This window comes from Lissotriton helveticus, chromosome 2_2 (assembly GCF_964261635.1).
Source record: "Lissotriton helveticus chromosome 2_2, aLisHel1.1, whole genome shotgun sequence".
NCBI classification, from domain to species: domain Eukaryota; kingdom Metazoa; phylum Chordata; class Amphibia; order Caudata; family Salamandridae; genus Lissotriton; species Lissotriton helveticus.
In genome coordinates, this window is record NC_136060.1 from 495,781,329 (window position 1) to 495,799,279 (window position 17,951).

General features: G+C 49.3%; 1 protein-coding gene across 1 annotated transcript in view; it reads right to left on the reverse strand.

Annotated features, from left to right (window-relative positions):
• LOC144821908 (E3 ubiquitin-protein ligase TRIM39-like) overlaps positions 1–16,888 on the reverse strand; it is a 77,673-nt gene extending 60,785 nt beyond the window's left edge. Inside the window, exon 1 of the mRNA XM_078679057.1 lies at positions 16,762–16,888. Coding sequence (XP_078535183.1) covers positions 16,762–16,864 — 103 coding nt within the window. The 5' untranslated portion in view covers positions 16,865–16,888. The remainder of the gene's footprint in view (positions 1–16,761) is intronic.
• Positions 16,889–17,951: the final 1,063 nt, after the last annotated feature.

Consider the following 17,951-nt stretch of genomic DNA (forward strand, 5'->3'; position numbering starts at 1 on the left):
CCGCCGCTGGCTCCTACCAGTAGGCTCCCGGCCTCGATCTCCGGTGGTGCCCCGATGTGCAAGACCCATATGCAGGTACTAATTGAAGGGGGGGCCGCCAGGCCTGACAGACGAGCCAAGGATGCCTCTCGGTAGGCCCCAATCATGATGGGCCACCAGAGCCACTGGATCTTGTCGTTTCCGCCGGGCCCCCGGGGCCAGACGGCCTCTTTGCTCCATCCATGCAGGTCAGCAGTGCCAGGATCAAGGAGGCACCACCCCCGCCTCAAATCGCCTCAGTCGTGGCTCTGCTCCGATGGGGCCAGAGCTGTGCTTTGGGTGTCAGATGGCCACCATTTGGCAGGATTAAAGACAGATTAGAGGAGAATCCATGTGGAGCTCTGCTAGGGAACATCCATCATGTTGGCCAGTGAAGCCACCCCCTAGGTCTGTCTTTTTATGTGCGCAGTCTCCACCACGAGTGTGAAATCACCACAGTTGTAAAATTACTATTAGTAAAACTATACTCCTAGTTTGTGAATACCAAACAAATAGTGAAATTACACAACAAAAGTTTGAGTTTACCTTTGTGAAGCAGGCCAAAGCGTGGCTAAGTTAACCATGACTACTCAATGTATGCCAACGTCCACCATTTTCTCTCAGTGGGCGCCAATAATGAGTCACTATCTCACTGAGTTCAAGACTAGTCACTGATTGTCAGTGGTTTATATCAAAATATCAAATACAGAAATATTGACCTGTACATATACCTACTGAGTCTGTCAATGCTGACTATAGCTTCCTCGTTTATACCAATGTTGACCATTACCTCTCAGTGTGTGCCAATGCTTGTCATTGATTGTCAGTGTGTGCCAATGCTTGTCATTGCCTCTCAGTGTGTGCCAATGCTGGTCATTAATTGTCAGTGTGTGCCAATGCTGGTTATTACCTCTCAGTGTGTGCCAATGCTGGTCATTGATTGTCAGTGTGTGCCAATGCTGGTCATTAATTGTCAGTGTGTGCCAATGCTGGTCATTGATTGTCAGTGTGTGCCAATGCTGGTCATTAATTGTCAGTGTGTGCCAATGCTGGTCATTGATTGTCAGTGTGTTCCAATGCTGGTCATTGATTGTCAGTGTGTGCCAATGCTGGTCATTAATTGTCAGTGTGTTCCAATGCTGGTCATTGATTGTCAGTGTGTGCCAATGCTGGTCATTGATTGTCAGTGTGTGCCAATGCTGGGCATTGATTGTCAATGTTTGCCAATGCTGACCATTGCCTCTCAGTGTGTACCAATGCTTGTCATTGCCTCTCAGTGTGTGCCAATGCAGGTCATTGATTGTCAGTGTGTGCCAATGCTGGTCATTGATTGTCAATGTGTGCCAATGCTGGGCATTGATTGTCAATGTTTGCCAATGCTGACCATTGCCTCTCAGTGTGTGCCAATGATGGTCACTGATTGTCACTGTGTGCCAATGCTTGTCATTGTCTCTCAGTGTGTGCCAATGCTGGTCATTGCCTCTCAGTGTGTACCAATGCTGGTCATTGATTGTCAGTGTGTGCCAATGCTGTTCATTAATTGTCAGTGTGTGCCAATGCTGGTCATTGCCTCTCAGTGTGTGCCAATGCTGGTCATTAATTGTCAGTGTGTGCCAATGCTGGTCATTGCCTCTCAGCGTGTGCCAATGCTGGTCACTGATTGTCACTGTGTGCCAATGCTGGTCATTGCCTCTCAGTGTGTGCCAATGCTGGTCATTAATTGTCAGTGTGTGCCAATGCTGGTCATTGATTGTCAGTGTGTTCCAATGCTGGTCATTGCCTCTCAGTGTGTGCCAATGCTGGTCATTGATTGTCAGTGTGTGCCAATGCTGGTCATTAATTGTCAGTGTGTGCCAATGCTGGTCATTGCCTCTCAGTGTGTGCCAATGCTGGTCACTGATTGTCACTGTGTGCCAATGCTGGTCATTGCCTCTCAGTGTGTGCCAATGCTGGTCACTGATTGTCACTGTGTGCCAATGCTGACCATTGCCTCTCAGTTTGTGCCAATGCTGGTCATTAATTGTCAGTTTCTGCCAATGCTCGGCATTACCTCTCAGTGTGTGCCAATGCTGGTCATTGATTGTCACTGTGTGCCAATGCTGGTCATTGATGGCCAATGTGTGCCAATGCTGGTCATTGATTGTCACTGTGTGCCAATGCTGGTCATTGCCTCTCAGTGTGTGCCAATGCTGGTCATTGCCTCTCAGTGTGTGCCAATGCTGGTCATTAATTGTCAGTGTGTGCCAATGCTGGTCATTGATTGTCACTGTGTTCCAATGCTGGTCATTGATTGTCAGTGTGTGCCAATGCTGACCATTGCCTCTCAGTGTGTACCAATGCTGGTCATTGATTGTCAATGTTTTCCAATGCTGGGCATTGATTGTCAGTGTGAGACACAAAAAGGGAAATTGCGAAAAAATTAAGAATAAAGGCTGCAGAAAAAAGGTTAGGAAAAGAAGTAGATAACAATGATATACAAAAAATGAGAAAAAAATATAAAGAGGATTGCAGAAAAGCGAAAAAGTCGCACACAGAGGAAATCTGGGAAGATCTTTTAAGAACAAGTAAGCTGCCAAACAGTGGAGAATTTTGGAACATAATCAATAAATTATCAAAAGGAGCGGGCGGTCAATACAACATAGGAATAAGCGAAACAACATAGGCCGCTTATATTGACAGTCTATATAACATCCATAGCCACCCAAATAATAAAGAAACAAATAAAAACCTTAAAATAAGTCAAGATCAAAAAGAAACAGATTTTGGACAAAGGAAAAATGATCAGCAAGAATGCACTGGCCAAGAGGAACAGGCACATCTGACAACTATTAAAGAAACAACCGCCCTAATAAGAAAAATGAAAGCGGAAGGAGCAGCTGGCCCAAATGGAATGCCAAACGCCTTATTCAAATATGACCCCGATTTTTGGGCAAAATACCTGACACCGCTATTCAATTACGTTCATAAAGGAAAAAAGATTCCACAGTCCTGGCAAGGCAACATCTTCCATCCAATACACAAAAATGGATGCAGAATGGGACCCGGAAATTATAGATTAATAGCTTTAATCGACGTGGAGGCAAAGCTCTTTTCATCTTGCATATTGAATCTCCTATGACAATGGATAAATGACAATAAAATAGTACCCAAATTCCAAACTGGTTTTAGGGAAGGTATGGGCTGTCTAACCAATCTGTCAGCATTGTCATTATTAATCGAAGGAGCAGGTAAAAGGAAGACGGGATTAATAGCCTGCTATATAGACCTGAAATCCGCCTTCGACCGAGTCCCAAGAAAATGCCTATGGGAAAAACTTGATCTTTGGGGTCTGCCACCGGCTTTAATTGAAACAATAATGGCACTATATAGCGGAACATGGGCAAAAGTAAAGCTTGGAGACGGGAGAAGATTATCTGCAGAATTAAAAATAAAAAACGGTCTCAAACAGGGCTGCGTGCTCTCTTCAATCCTTTTTAATATATATCTGGCAGATTTGAAAGACCAACTTCAGAATGTGAATGGACACCCGCCAAAATTGGCCAATGAAAGCATCCAGTTCCTCCAATATGCGGACGATATTGTAGTCTTAAGCCAAACACCGATAGGCCTCCAAAGAACAATATCCGAATTAACAGACTATTTCGATAGAGAGGGCCTGGAATTAAACATCAAAAAAACGAAAGTGGTGAGATTGGCGGGCACTAGCAGACAATCTTTCAAGTGGTACACAAAAGGCAAACATATTGAGGAAACAACTGCTTACAAATATCTGGGGGTCACAATAAGTAAAAATATGTCCCTTCTAGATCAAAAAAGAAACATCGCGGCAAAAGCACAATCATTGAGCTTTGCGTACAGAGTCCTCCAAAAGAAATTGCAATGCCCATCATACGACCACCTGCTAAAAGTAATGGTAGCCCAAGTTTTACCATCTCTCTCATATGGACTGGAAATATGGCATGGGAAAGAAGCAGCCATCCTAAATACCCTCCAGACAAAAATATACAAATCTGTGTTTCACCTTTACAAAGGATCATCTCCTGCACAAATAAGGCTGGAATTCGGCTTGCTAAATCAAATTTATCAAAGAAAAGCAGTCCTAGTGAAATGGTGCTGGAAATTGAGATCCGCGGAAATAGGATCTGTAAATAACTTATGTTGGCAAGAAATTAAAAAACAATATGACCAACAGGAACCCAACTCATGGGGTGATGATTTGCGAGCGTCGCTAGAAACCCTCAAAATAGAGGAGATCTGGAATAGTCAACCAGAAGAATCTTCCTTTAAGAAGATTTGCAAGCTAAATACAAAAGCTCTATCTTTGATAGAAGATAAAAAGACTATGGCCAAACGGCGACATGCATGGACCATTTTAAACTCGTACAAACGATTAAAACCACAACCCTACCTTATGGCGCATTTCAGGCTATCCTTAAAAACAAAATTTATGGCCTTTAGAATGGGTAACCATTTCTCAAAAGACTTGATCCCGTCATGGAAGGACACACACCAGGGACCAAGATGTAGACTACGTGATTATCACACGGAAACCTTGTGCCACCTCCTGTGTACATGTGAGTCCTCCAAAGAAAAGAGAAGAACTTTACTGAAACCAATTTTTAATATGTTAGAGATCCGTACCTGCAGACAAGCGGTTACCAGCTGGATGGGAGCAGGTTCAAACATCCTAATATGCCGCGGGGTAAAATTCATGAACTTTGTAGAGACTCAGTTGCTAAAAGCAGAAACAGATTAAAGACAGGGTCCGGAACATAGTGACTAATTAAGGAATGATAAAAAGATATTTTAAGCAAATGAATTTTACATATTACTATTTTAATTGAAATTTGTACATGTATGCTTTATGGTTGTGACTAACCAAATAAAGTAAATTTTTGACTGACTGACTGACTGTGTGTGCCAATGCTGGTCATTGATTGTCAATGTTTGCCAATGCTGACCATTGCCTCTCAGTGTGTACCAATGCTGGTCATTGATTGTCAATGTTTGCCAATGCTGGTCATTGATTGTCAGTGTGTGCCAATGCTGGTCATTGATTGTCAGTGAGTGCCAATGCTGGTCATTGATTGTCAGTGAGTGCCAATGCTGGGCATTGATTGTCAGTGAGTGCCAATGCTGACCATTGCCTCTCAGTGTGTACCAATGCTGGTCATTGATTGTCAATGTTTGCCAATGCTGGTCATTGATTGTCAGTGTGTGCCAATGCTGGTCATTGATTGTCAGTGTGTGCCAATGCTGGTCATTGATTGTCAGTGTGTGCCAATGCTGACCATTGCCTCTCAGTGTGTACCAATGCTGACCATTGCCTCTCAGTGTGTGCCAATGCTGGTCATTGATTGTCAGTGTGTGCCAATGCTGACCATTGCCTCTCAGTGTGTACCAATGCTGACCATTGCCTCTCAGTGTGTACCAATGCTGGTCATTGATTGTCAATGTTTTCCAATGCTGGGCATTGATTGTCAATGTGTGCCAATGCTGGTCATTGATTGTCAGTGTGTGCCAATGCTGGTCATTGATTGTCAATGTTTGCCAATGCTTGTCATTGTCTCTCAGTGTGTGCCAATGCTGGTCATTGATTGTCAGTGTGTGCCAATGCTGGTCATTAATTGTCAGTTTCTGCCAATGCTGGTCATTACCTCTCAGTGTGTGCCAATGCTGGTCACTGATTGTCACTGTGTGCCAATGCTTGTCATTGTCTCTCAGTGTGTGCCAATGCTGGTCATTGCCTCTCAGTGTGTGCCAATGCTGGTCATTGCCTCTCAGTGTGTGCCAATGCTGGTCACTGATTGTCACTGTGTGCCAATGCTGGTCATTGCCTCTCAGTGTGTGCCAATGCTGGTAATTAATTGTCAGTGTGTTCCAATGCTGGTCATTGATTGTCAGTGTGTGCCAATGCTGGTCATTGCCTCTCAGTGTGTACCAATGCTGGTCATTAATTGTCAGTGTGTGCCAATGCTGGTCATTAATTGTCAGTGTGTGCCAATGCTGGTCACTGATTGTCACTTTGTGCCAATGCTGGTCATTGCCTCTCAGTGTGTACCAATGCTGGTCATTAATTGTCAGTGTGTGCCAATGCTGGTCATTGCCTCTCAGTGTGTGCCAATGCTGGTCATTAATTGTCAGTGTGTGCCAATACTGGTCATTGATTGTCAGTGTGTGCCAATGCTGGTCATTGCCTCTCAGTGTGTGCCAATGCTGGTCACTGATTGTCACTGTGTGCCAATGCTGGTCATTGCCTCTCAGTGTGTGCCAATGATGGTCATTAATTGTCAGTGTGTGCCAATGCTGGTCATTGATTGTCAGTGTGTTCCAATGCTGGTCATTGCCTCTCAGTGTGTGCCAATGCTGGTCATTGATTGTCAGTGTGTTCCAATGCTGGTCATTGATTGTCAGTGTGTGCCAATGCTGGTCATTAATTGTCAGTGTGTGCCAATGCTGGTCATTGCCTCTCAGTGTGTGCCAATGCTGGTCACTGATTGTCACTGTGTGCCAATGCTGGTCATTGCATCTCAGTGTGTGCCAATGCTGGTCACTGATTGTCACTGTGTGCCAATGCTGGTCATTGATGGCCAATGTGTGCCAATGCTGGTCATTGATTGTCAGTGTGTTCCAATGCTGGTCATTGCCTCTCAGTGTGTGCCAATGCTGGTCATTGATTGTCAGTGTGTGCCAATGTTGGTCATTAATTGTCAGTGTGGGCCAATGCTGGTCATTAATTGTCAGTTTCTGCCAATGCTGGTCATTACCTTTCAATGTGTGCCAATGCTGGTCACTGATTGTCACTGTGTGCCAATGCTGGTCATTGATTGTCAGTGTGTGCCAATGCTGGTCATTAATTGTCAGTTTCTGCCAATGCTGGTCATTACCTTTCAATGTGTGCCAATGCTGGTCACTGATTGTCACTGTGTGCCAATGCTGGTCATTGCCTCTCAGTGTGTGCCAATGCTGGTCATTGATTGTCAGTGTGTGCCAATGCTGGTCATTGCCTCTCAGTGTGTGCCAATGCTGGTCATTAATTGTCAGTTTGTGCCAATGCTGGTCATTGATTGTCAGTGTGTGCCAATGCTGGTCATTGATTGTCAGTGTGTGCCAATGCTGGTCATTGCCTCTCAGTGTGTACAAATGCTGGTCATTAATTGTCAGTGTGTGCCAATGCTGGTCATTAATTGTCAGTGTGTGCCAATGCTGGTCACTGATTGTCACTTTGTGCCAATGCTGGTCATTGCCTCTCAGTGTGTACCAATGCTGGTCATTAATTGTCAGTGTGTGCCAATGCTGGTCATTGCCTCTCAGTGTGTGCCAATGCTGGTCATTAATTGTCAGCGTGTGCCAATACTGGTCATTGATTGTCAGTGTGTGCCAATGCTGGTCATTGCCTCTCAGTGTGTGCCAATGCTGGTCACTGATTGTCACTGTGTGCCAATGCTGGTCATTGCCTCTCAGTGTGTGCCAATGCTGGTCATTAATTGTCAGTGTGTGCCAATGCTGGTCATTGATTGTCAGTGTGTTCCAATGCTGGTCATTGCCTCTCAGTGTGTGCCAATGCTGGTCATTGATTGTCAGTGTGTTCCAATGCTGGTCATTGATTGTCAGTGTGTGCCAATGCTGGTCATTAATTGTCAGTGTGTGCCAATGCTGGTCATTGCCTCTCAGTGTATGCCAATGCTGGTCACTGATTGTCACTGTGTGCCAATGCTGGTCATTGCCTCTCAGTGTGTGCCAATGCTGGTCACTGATTGTCACTGTGTGCCAATGCTGGTCATTGATGGCCAATGTGTGCCAATGCTGGTCATTGATTGTCAGTGTGTTCCAATGCTGGTCATTGCCTCTCAGTGTGTGCCAATGCTGGTCATTGATTGTCAGTATGTGCCAATGTTGGTCATTAATTGTCAGTGTGGGCCAATGCTGGTCATTAATTGTCAGTTTCTGCCAATGCTGGTCATTACCTTTCAATGTGTGCCAATGCTGGTCACTGATTGTCACTGTGTGCCAATGCTGGTCATTGATTGTCAGTGTGTGCCAATGCTGGTCATTAATTGTCAGTTTCTGCCAATGCTGGTCATTACCTTTCAATGTGTGCCAATGCTGGTCACTGATTGTCACTGTGTGCCAATGCTGGTCATTGCCTCTCAGTGTGTGCCAATGCTGGTCATTGATTGTCAGTGTGTGCCAATGCTGGTCATTGCCTCTCAGTGTGTGCCAATGCTGGTCATTAATTGTCAGTGTGTGCCAATGCTGGGCATTGATTGTCAATGTTTGCAATGCTGACCATTGCCTCTCAGTGTGTGCCAATGCTGGTCACTGATTGTCACTGTGTGCCAATGCTGGTCATTGCCTCTCAGTGTGTACCAATGCTGGTCATTAATTGTCAGTGTGTGCCAATGCTGGTCATTACCTCTCAGTGTGTGCCAATGCTGGTCATTGATTGTCACTCAATCAATCAATCAATCAATCATTGACACTTATAGAGCGCGCTACCTACCCGTAGGGTCTCAAGGCGCTGGGGGGGGGGGGGGGGGGGGGTGCCGCTACTGCTCGAACAGCCAGGTCTTCAGCTTCTTCCTGAAGGAGAGGTGGTCTTGGGTCAGGCGCAGGTCGGTCGGGAGGGAGTTCCAGGTCTTGGCGGCCAGGTAGGAGAAGGACCTTCCTCCTGTAGTCGCTCTTCGGATGCGGGGGACGGCGGCGAGGGCGTGGTTGGCTGATCGGAGGTGGCGTTTGGGAGCGTAGAAGTTGACTCGGCTGTTGAGGTAGCTCGGGCCTTGGTCGTGTAGGGCTTTGTGTGCGTGGGTGAGGAGGCGGAAGGTGATTCTTTTGTTGACGGGGAGCCAGTGAAGGTCTTTCAGATGTCCGGAGATGTGGCTGGTTCGTGGGATGTCGAGGATGAGTCTGGCTGAGGCGTTCTGGATCCGCTGGAGTCTCTTCTGGAGCTTGGCGGTGGTCCCGGCGTAGAGGGCGTTGCCGTAGTCCAGTCGGCTGGTGACGAGGGCCTGGGTGACGGTCTTCCTGGTCTCGGTGGGGATCCACCAGAAGATCTTCCGTAGCATGCGTAGGATGTTGAAGCACGCCGAGGAGACGTTGTTGACTTGCCTGGTCATGGAGAGGGAGGAGTCCAGGATGAAGCCCAGGTTGCGTGCATGGTCTGTCGGTTTGGGTGCGGTGCCCAGGGCGGGGGGCCACCAGGAGTCGTCCCAGGCGGAGGGTGAGGAGCCCAGGATGAGGACCTCCGTCTTGTCTGAGTTCAGTTTCAGGCGGCTGGTCGTCATCCACTCGGCTACCTCTTTCATCCCTTCGTGCAGGTTGGCTCTGGCGGCGGCGGGGTCGTTCGTCAGGGAGAGGATCAGCTGGGTATCGTCGGCGTAGGAGATTATGCTGAGGTTGTGTTTGCGTACGATGGCCGCGAGGGGGCTCATGTAGACGTTGAAGAGGGTGGGGCTCAGAGATGATCCTTGGGGGACGCCGCAGATGACTTCGGAGGCCTCTGACTTGTACAGTGGTAGGCGGACTCTCTGTGTTCTTCCGTCGAGGAAGGAGATGATCCATTCCAGTGCCTTCCCCTGGATTCCGGCGTTGTTGAGACGCTGCACTAGGGTGCGGTGGCAGACCGTGTCGAAAGCCGCGGAGAGGTCTAGGAGGATGAGGGCCGCTGTTTCTCCATTGTCCATCAGGGTTCGGATGTCATCGGTGGCGGCGATGAGGGCGGTCTCGGTGCTGTGATTGGCTCGGAAGCCGGACTGTGAGGGGTCGAGGGATCCGTTCGTCTCGAGGAAGGCGGCCATCTGCTTGTTGACGGTCTTCTCGATGACTTTGGCTGGAAACGGGAGGAGCGAGATGGGGCGGTAATTCTTGAGGTCGGTGGGGTCCGCTGTTGGTTTCTTGAGTAGAGCGCTGAGTTCGGCGTGCTTCCAGCTCTCCGGGAAGATGGTGGTGTCGAAGGATGTGTTGATGATGTCTCGCAGGTGGGGTGCGATGACAGCGTCGGCCTTGTTGAAGACATGGTGAGGGCAGGGGTCGGTCGGTGATCCGGAGTGGATGGAGTTCATCGTGCGGATGGTGTCTTCGGTGCTGATCGGGGTCCAGGCGTGGAGGGTGGTGGTGGGGGGTGGTTGTTCGGTCCTGGTGTGCGTTGGTTGGTTGTTGAAGCTGTTGTGTATGTCCGCGATCTTGTTGTGGAAGTATGAAGCGAGGGAGTTGCAGAGGTCTTGCGATGGGGTGATGTCGTTGTTTCCTGCGCTGGGGTTGGAAAGCTCTTTCACGATGTTGAAGAGTTCCTTGCAGTTGTGTGCGTTGTTGTCCAACCGGTCCTTGAATGCTGTTTTCTTGGCGGCGCGGATCAGCTGGTGGTGTTTCCGGGTGGCAAGTTTGAAGGAGGTCCTGTTGTCTGGTGTCGGTTCCCTTCTCCAGACTTTCTCGAGGGCTCGGCAGTTCTTCTTGGAGCTCTTGAGTTCGTCGGTGAACCATGGGGCCTTCTTGCTGCCGGGTCTGCTAGGCGGGGTCCTCAGTGGGGCGAGTTCGTCCGCGCAGTTGCTGATCCACTTCGTGAGGTTGTCGGCGGCCTGGCTGGGGTTCGCTGAGCTGGCAGGAGGGTGCTGGCTCAGGGAGGTGGCGAGCTGGTCTGCCGTGATCTTGTTCCAGCTTCTGCGGGCGGCCTGTTGCTGGTGTTGGTGGGTCGTTGTTCTCTTGAAGGTGAAGTGGACGCAGCTGTGGTCCATCCATTGAAGCTCTGTGGCGTGGCTGAAGTCGATGTCTGTGCTGGAAGAGAAGACTGCGTCGAGTGTGTGTCCGGCGAGGTGGGTGGGGGTGGACACCAGTTGCTTGAGTCCCAGGTTGGCGAGGTTGTCGAGCAGGGTGCTGGTGTTGCGGTCGTTGTTGTTCTCCAGATGGAAGTTGAGGTCTCCCAGGAGGATGTAGTCAGCGGAGGGGAGGGCATGCGGGCTGACGAAGTCGGCGATGTCCTCGCTGAATTGCGTGCGTGGTCCAGGGGGTCGGTAGATCAGGGTGCCTCTGAGGGTGGTGTTCGGGTTGGTGTGGATCTGGAAATGCAGGTGTTCGGCGCTGGTCAGAGTGTTGTCGATGCTGGTCGTAAGACGGATGGTGCTCCTGTGGATGATGGCGATGCCTCCTCCCATCTGGTTGGCGTTTCGGTCCCTCCGGACGATCTTGTAGCCCTCTGGGATGGCGATGGCGATGTCAGGAGCTGACGAGGCGTTCATCCAGGTCTCCGTGAGGAAGGCAACGTCAGGGGCTGTGGCGTCTAGGAGGTTCCAGAGTTCGATGGCGTGTCTGTGGACGGAGCGGGTGTTGAGCAGGATGCACTTGAGGTGGGTGCTGCTGGTGTTCGGCTTGGCGGGTGCTGGTGCGGGGCAGGTCCGGGTGCAGGTGAACTTGCAGGCGTGGCAGCTGAAAGGTCCGTGGGTGCGTCGTGGAGTGGCTTGGTGGCAGTCTGGAAGTCGGCCGGTGTTGAGTGCGATGAGGGTTGCGGCGGAGTACGTCAGGCGGGTAGGTCGGGGTCTTCGTGGGCCAGGGGTCCTGGCGCTGGGCGCGATCCGGTCGCGGACGGGCGCAGACGGGCTTACCTTTGGCGCGCCTTCGGCGCACAATCGGCGCGCCCGCTGCGCGTCAACGCTGCGCGTTCGCACGGTCGCCATTTAAGGCGAAGTGCGCGGGTGGGCGGAGCAGCTGGGAGGCGGGAGCGGGGAGGGAACAGAAGAGAAAAGGGGCGTGGCCACAGGCGGTGGCGGGAGGCGGGAAGCGGGGAGGGAGAGCGGAGGGCGGCGAGGTAGGCGGGCAGACAGGAAGGACACTGGACACAGCGAAGAGGATAAAATTACAATTAACAGGCACAAATGGAGGGAAAATTAGGCAAAAACAGGAAGGAAAAACGATGGTACAGCACAAGGGAATACAGGCACAATAGACGGGCAAAACAGAGGAAAACCGCTAAAAAAGCGATCGGACGGCACAGAGAAAAACAAGCACAAATTTTGGGCAAAAACACTGGCAAAACCAGAGGGGAGCGGCCAGGCGTCAGCGAGGCCGGCGGCGAGGCAGAGGGCAGGCAGAGGGAGACACACGCAGCAGCTGGTGGCCGTGCGGCGCGGGGGTGTCCCACAAGTGGGTCACACTCACCTGCGTCGCACGGTCGCCATTTAAGGCCAAGTGCGCGGGTGGGCGGAGCAGCTGGGAGGCGGGAGCGGGGAGGGAACAGAAGAGAAAAGGGGCGTGGCCACAGGCGGTGGCGGGAGGCGGGAAGCGGGGAGGGAGGGCGGCGAGGTAGGCGGGCAGACAGGAAGGACACTGGACACAGCGAAGAGGATAAAATTACAATTAACAGGCACAAATGGAGGGAAAATTAGGCAAAAACAGGAAGGAAAAACGATGGTACAGCACAAGGGAATACAGGCACAATAGACGGGCAAAACAGAGGAAAACCGCTAAAAAAGCGATCGGACGGCACAGAGAAAAACAAGCACAAATTTTGGGCAAAAACACTGGCAAAACCAGAGGGGAGCGGCCAGGCGTCAGCGAGGCCGGCGGCGAGGCAGAGGGCAGGCAGAGGGAGACACACGCAGCAGCTGGTGGCCGTGCGGCGCGGGGGTGTCCCACAAGTGGGTCACACTCACCTGCGTCGCACGGTCGCCATTTAAGGCCAAGTGCGCGGGTGGGCGGAGCAGCTGGGAGGCGGGAGCGGGGAGGGAACAGAAGAGAAAAGGGGCGTGGCCACAGGCGGTGGCGGGAGGCGGGAAGCGGGGAGGGAGAGCGGAGGGCGGCGAGGTAGGCGGGCAGACAGGAAGGACACTGGACACAGCGAAGAGGATAGAATTACAATTAACAGGCACAAATGGAGGGAAAATTAGGCAAAAACAGGAAGGAAAAACGATGGTACAGCACAAGGGAATACAGACACAATAGACGGGCAAAACAGAGGAAAACCGCTAAAAAAGCGATCGGACGGCACAGAGAAAAACAAGCACAAATTTTGGGCAAAAACACTGGCAAAACCAGAGGGGAGCGGCCAGGCGTCAGCGAGGCCGGCGGCGAGGCAGAGGGCAGGCAGAGGGAGACACACGCAGCAGCTGGTGGCCGTGCGGCGCGGGGGTGTCCCACAAGTGGGTCACTGTGTGCCAATGCTGGTCATTAATTGTCAGTTTCTGCCAATGCTGGTCATTGATTGTCAGTTTCTGCCAATGCTGGTCATTGATTGTCACTGTGTGCCAATGCTGGTCATTAATTGTCAGTTTCTGCCAATGCTGGTCATTACCTTTCAGTGTGTGCCAATGCTGGTCATTGCCTCTCAGTGTGTGCCAATGCTGGTCATTAATTGTCAGTGTGTTCCAATGCTTGTCATTGTCTCTCAGTGTGTGCCAATGCTGGTCATTAATTGTCAGTGTATGCCAATGCTGGTCATTGATTGTCAGTGTGTTCCAATGCTGGTCATTGATTGTCAGTGTGTGCCAATGCTGGTCATTGCCTCTCAGTGTGTGCCAATGCTGGTCATTGATTGTCAGTGTGTGCCAATGCTGGTCATTGCCTCTCAGTGTGTGCCAATGCTGGTCATTGATTGTCAATGTGTGCCAATGCTGGTCATTGCCTCTCAGTGTGTGCCAATGCTGGTCATTGATTGTCAGTGTGTGCCAATGCTGGTCATTGATTGTCACTGTGTGCCAATGCTGGTCATTGCCTCTCAGTGTGTGCCAATGCTGGTCACTGATTGTCACTGTGTGCCAATGCTGGTCATTGCTTCTCAGTGTGTGCCAGTGCTGGTCATTGATTGTCAGTGTGTGCCAATGCTGACCATTGCCTCTTAGTATGTTCCAGTGCTGACCATTGCCTTTAAATGTTTGCAGTGCTGACCGTTGCCATTCAGTGTGTACCAGTGCTGACCATTGCCTTTAAATGTTTGCAGTGCTGACCGTTGCCTCTCAGTGTTTTCAGTGCTGACCGTTGCCTCTAAATGTTTGCAGTGCTGACCGTTGCCTCTCAATGTTTGCAGTGCTGACCGTTGCCTCTCAATGTGTGCAGTGCTGACCTTCGTCTCTCAGTGTTTGCAGTGCTGACCTTCGCCTCTAAATGTTTGCAGTGCTGACTGTGGCCTCTAAATGTTTGCAGTGCTGACCGTTGCCTCTAAATGTTTGCAGTGCTGACCGTTGCCTCTCAGTGTTTGCAGTGCTGACGGTGGCCTCTAAATGTTTGCAGTGCTGACCTTGCCTCTCAGTGTTTGCAGTGCTGACCGTTGCCTCTAAATGTTTGCAGTGCTGACCTATGCCTCTAAATGTTTGCAGTGCTGACCTTCGCCTCTAAATGTTTGCAGTGCTGACCGTTGCCTCTCAGTCATTTGTAAAAAATAAGCCTCTGTCTTGTTATGTGTCCAGACTTATCGCTGACTGCCAGTGGTTTTATATCAAAATATCACATATGGAAATGTTCACTTGCACATATATCTATTCCAAATTATCACCTACCAGTATATCATCAAGGTAAACATATGCAGGGAAGTAGATTTACTGCTCTAACCCCACATCTGCATACCTTGACGATGTAATGAGAAGCAGTATTGGGGATTCGATACATGTGCAGATTAATATTAAAACGTATGGGTCCAATTCACAAAGGTAAACGTAGACGTTTGGTCTAAACTTGGGCCAATGGCCTGAGGTTACAACTTTGGGAATTCACAAATTACATTTACGAGCACTATCTTTGTGTTCACACTTGGGGCGAAGATCCCACACCATGCCATTGTCAGTGAGTGCAGTCACAAGTTATTAACTGCCAGCATGTACAAACACAGGCCAGTTCCTCCTGCGTGAGTCACAATAGCTCAGTAAATGTCCCTTGGTGCCAGCTCGGGACTGTGGCTCACTCTGTGTGCCAAAGTTGGGACCATGACAATGTCCGTCGGTAACAAGATAGGATAGTTACACTCAAGTACTGATTTACTAACACCGTACCCCATTGCAAAGCAACTCAACTTAATGCAAAGTAACACCCAGGTATTTACTTTCCACTTGAACAGGTACTTTGTGCTGGAAAGGTGGTCCTTCCTCAGATGAAAAAACTCTAAGCGCTGCTTTGCATCAATTTGCACCACTTTGCACCAAGGGGCGTTCTTAGGGTGTAGTTAGTTGGATCAGCACAAACACCCATATGTTGGATGGAAAGCATGATCTAGTAATATCTCCAGACCAGGCTTTGCATCATAGCCAATGCTTCCTTGAAGCGAGCGTCGAAAAGAGGAGATGCTTCTATTTCCCATGTGCTGCACAGCACAGCACAGCACGCGTCCACACGCCTGGGATCCTCACTAGGTTTGCTAAGTGTAGGACTTCACACTAGAAGGCTCTGCTTCCAGTACAAATCCTATGCTATACCGCACAAACCCACCTTGCACCATAGTGCGAGGCTGTCCGTTGCGCAGTGGCAGCAGGCCAGTCTTAGCAAATTTAGATTACATAGAAATATTACTCATCCAGCTATGTAATCTAAATTTGTTCGGCCACTCTTTGGGCTTGGTTGTCTATTTTTTGAGACAAGCATCAAACTGTTAATTTTGCTCAGGAGGATGTATGTTCATCTACCTATGTCACAAACCTATCATTTTTTTGCATTATTTCAGGAAAGAAGACTACATATGCACCTACCGGGGTGGTTCATAACCACTGATGTATATTTTCTCCTAAGAACATTTCTGAATTTTGCTTTGTATTATTGCAGTAGCATATTATCCTTTTTAGGTCCTGATGAAAGCCGGTCACTGCTACCTTTACGGTTGAAACATGTTGACCTTTCATCTATTGCTGAAAGATAGTCATTTTCCCATACTATCAGGTTGTTTTTAATCTTGGCATTTGGACGATTCTGAATAAACATAATTCTGGCCCTCATATTCTTTTTTAGTTGTCACTTCACTTTGCACTGCACACCACCAGCACTACTGTTTTGAAAGCACTTTTGGCTGAGTCAACTTTGGATAGAAGTCTAGTGTTGTACAGCCATCCCATTGGTAGGTTGGCGACACAGATCTCACTCCATCATCTCCCAGATGACGATGCTCCGCCAGAGTGGTGGGCTGATGGGACTTGTTCCGTAGCCTAGTGCTATTCAAATCATCTGTGACTGATGTCCTTATCCTCCTGAGCATATGCGTTAGGTTTGACAAATTGACCAGTAATCCCCTTTTTCTGTTTTTTCTGACTTGACTGGGGGTGTGGAGATTATTTGGTCGGTAAACATTATCCCCTAGACCCTCCTTTATAAAATTGTTTTCGTAATTCCTTAGTTGTCCTGCACAAACCGTGTGCAGATCATAATCCCTGTACTCTGGCCAGACTGCATCAGACACCTCTGTATAAAAGAGGGGTGTCTTCAGCTCCCTTTCGTGACTGCCCTCAGATGGGTTTACACACCCCTGCCCTGCCAGCCTCCATCAGACAGCCTGCTCGATACAAGGGGGGTTCTTCAGCTCCCATGTTCAGACGCTATAACATGTGCATTTGTAAAGCGCACGTTCACCCTTAGGCATCTTGGCACTGAATATCAGATGTTTATTGTCACCCACCTCAATGGTACTCATTTTATCGACCTCAGATGGATGAAAGGCTGAGTGGAGCCGCTGGGGTATGAACCTGTGACCATAAGGTTGAACACAGGCCCCTGCAGTGGATGCATTAGTCCACTGAGCCACCAGACCCGGCTTATGACACTAACCAGATACATTTTACTCACCTCTGTCCTGCACACCTGCATCAGAAGTGCCTGTAGCCGAAGTCTGATTCCTTCTCTGAGCCCTCCTCGACGCCATCGGAGCCTCCACTGATGCTCTGGACATTCAGAGGAGCAGGAAGCAATGAGAGGCGCTTGGGTCTGAGCTGCATCTCTTGAGCCACCAGGGAGGAATCTAGATAACAGAGACAGGAAACTCCACTTAGAAAGTGCTGACTGCAGCAACGGGTAATCTGCGCATGCGTGGGAGATGATGGGGTGCAGATAACAGGCTAGAATACCCTGCACCTCTCCATCCTAAAGAGTGTGTGTATGTGGTGAGCTCTAGACAACATCCCAACATCACTCATCTGTCACTGTACACTGTGTGTGCGTGTGTGTGAGGGAGCATGCATGTGTGTGTCTGTGTGCGTACAAATGCATGTGTGTGGAAGAGCATGCATGTATGTGTGTGTGTAAGTTGTGTGAGAGAGAATGAGAAAACGTGAGTGTGTGAGTATGCCTGTGTTTGGGTGTGTGAGAGCATGTGTGTCTGTGAGTCTGTGTGGGGGTGAGGATGTGTAAGACATGCATTTGGGTGTCTATGTGTGCACGCACACGTGTGTGTGAAAGAGAATGCATGTGTTTGAGTGTGTTGTGTGAGAGAGAAAGCATGTGTGTGAGAGAGAAAGAGAAAACATGAGAGTGTGAGTATGCATGTGTTTGGGTGTGTGTGAGAGCATGTCTGTGAGTCTGTGTGGGGTGAGGGTGTGTAAGACATGCATTTGTGTGTCTGTGTGTGCACGCACACATGTGTGTGTGAAAGAGAATGCATGTGTTTGAGTGTGTTGTGTGAGAGAGAAAGCATGTGTGTATGTGTGAGAGAGAAAACGTTTGTGTGGGTCTGAGTATGTGGGTGTTTGGGTGTGTGGGAGAGATAGAGAGAGAGAGAGAGCATGCATGTGTCTGATTTCTGCACTTATAGTGCATTTTTTTAACAAGTAGCTCAGCCAAGGATGCGTTCACCAGTCAAACAGTAGCTTGCATAGTGGCCCAAAAAGAAAGGGCCACTCACCATTAGGCTCTAGAAGTGGCCCAGTAATCCCCTCCATAACTCTGCACCATGGAGTTACTGTTGTAAGACGAGTGTTAATGTTGAAAAGGTCGATGTCAATGTGAATAATGTTACATTTGCATAAAAAAACGAAATAGCA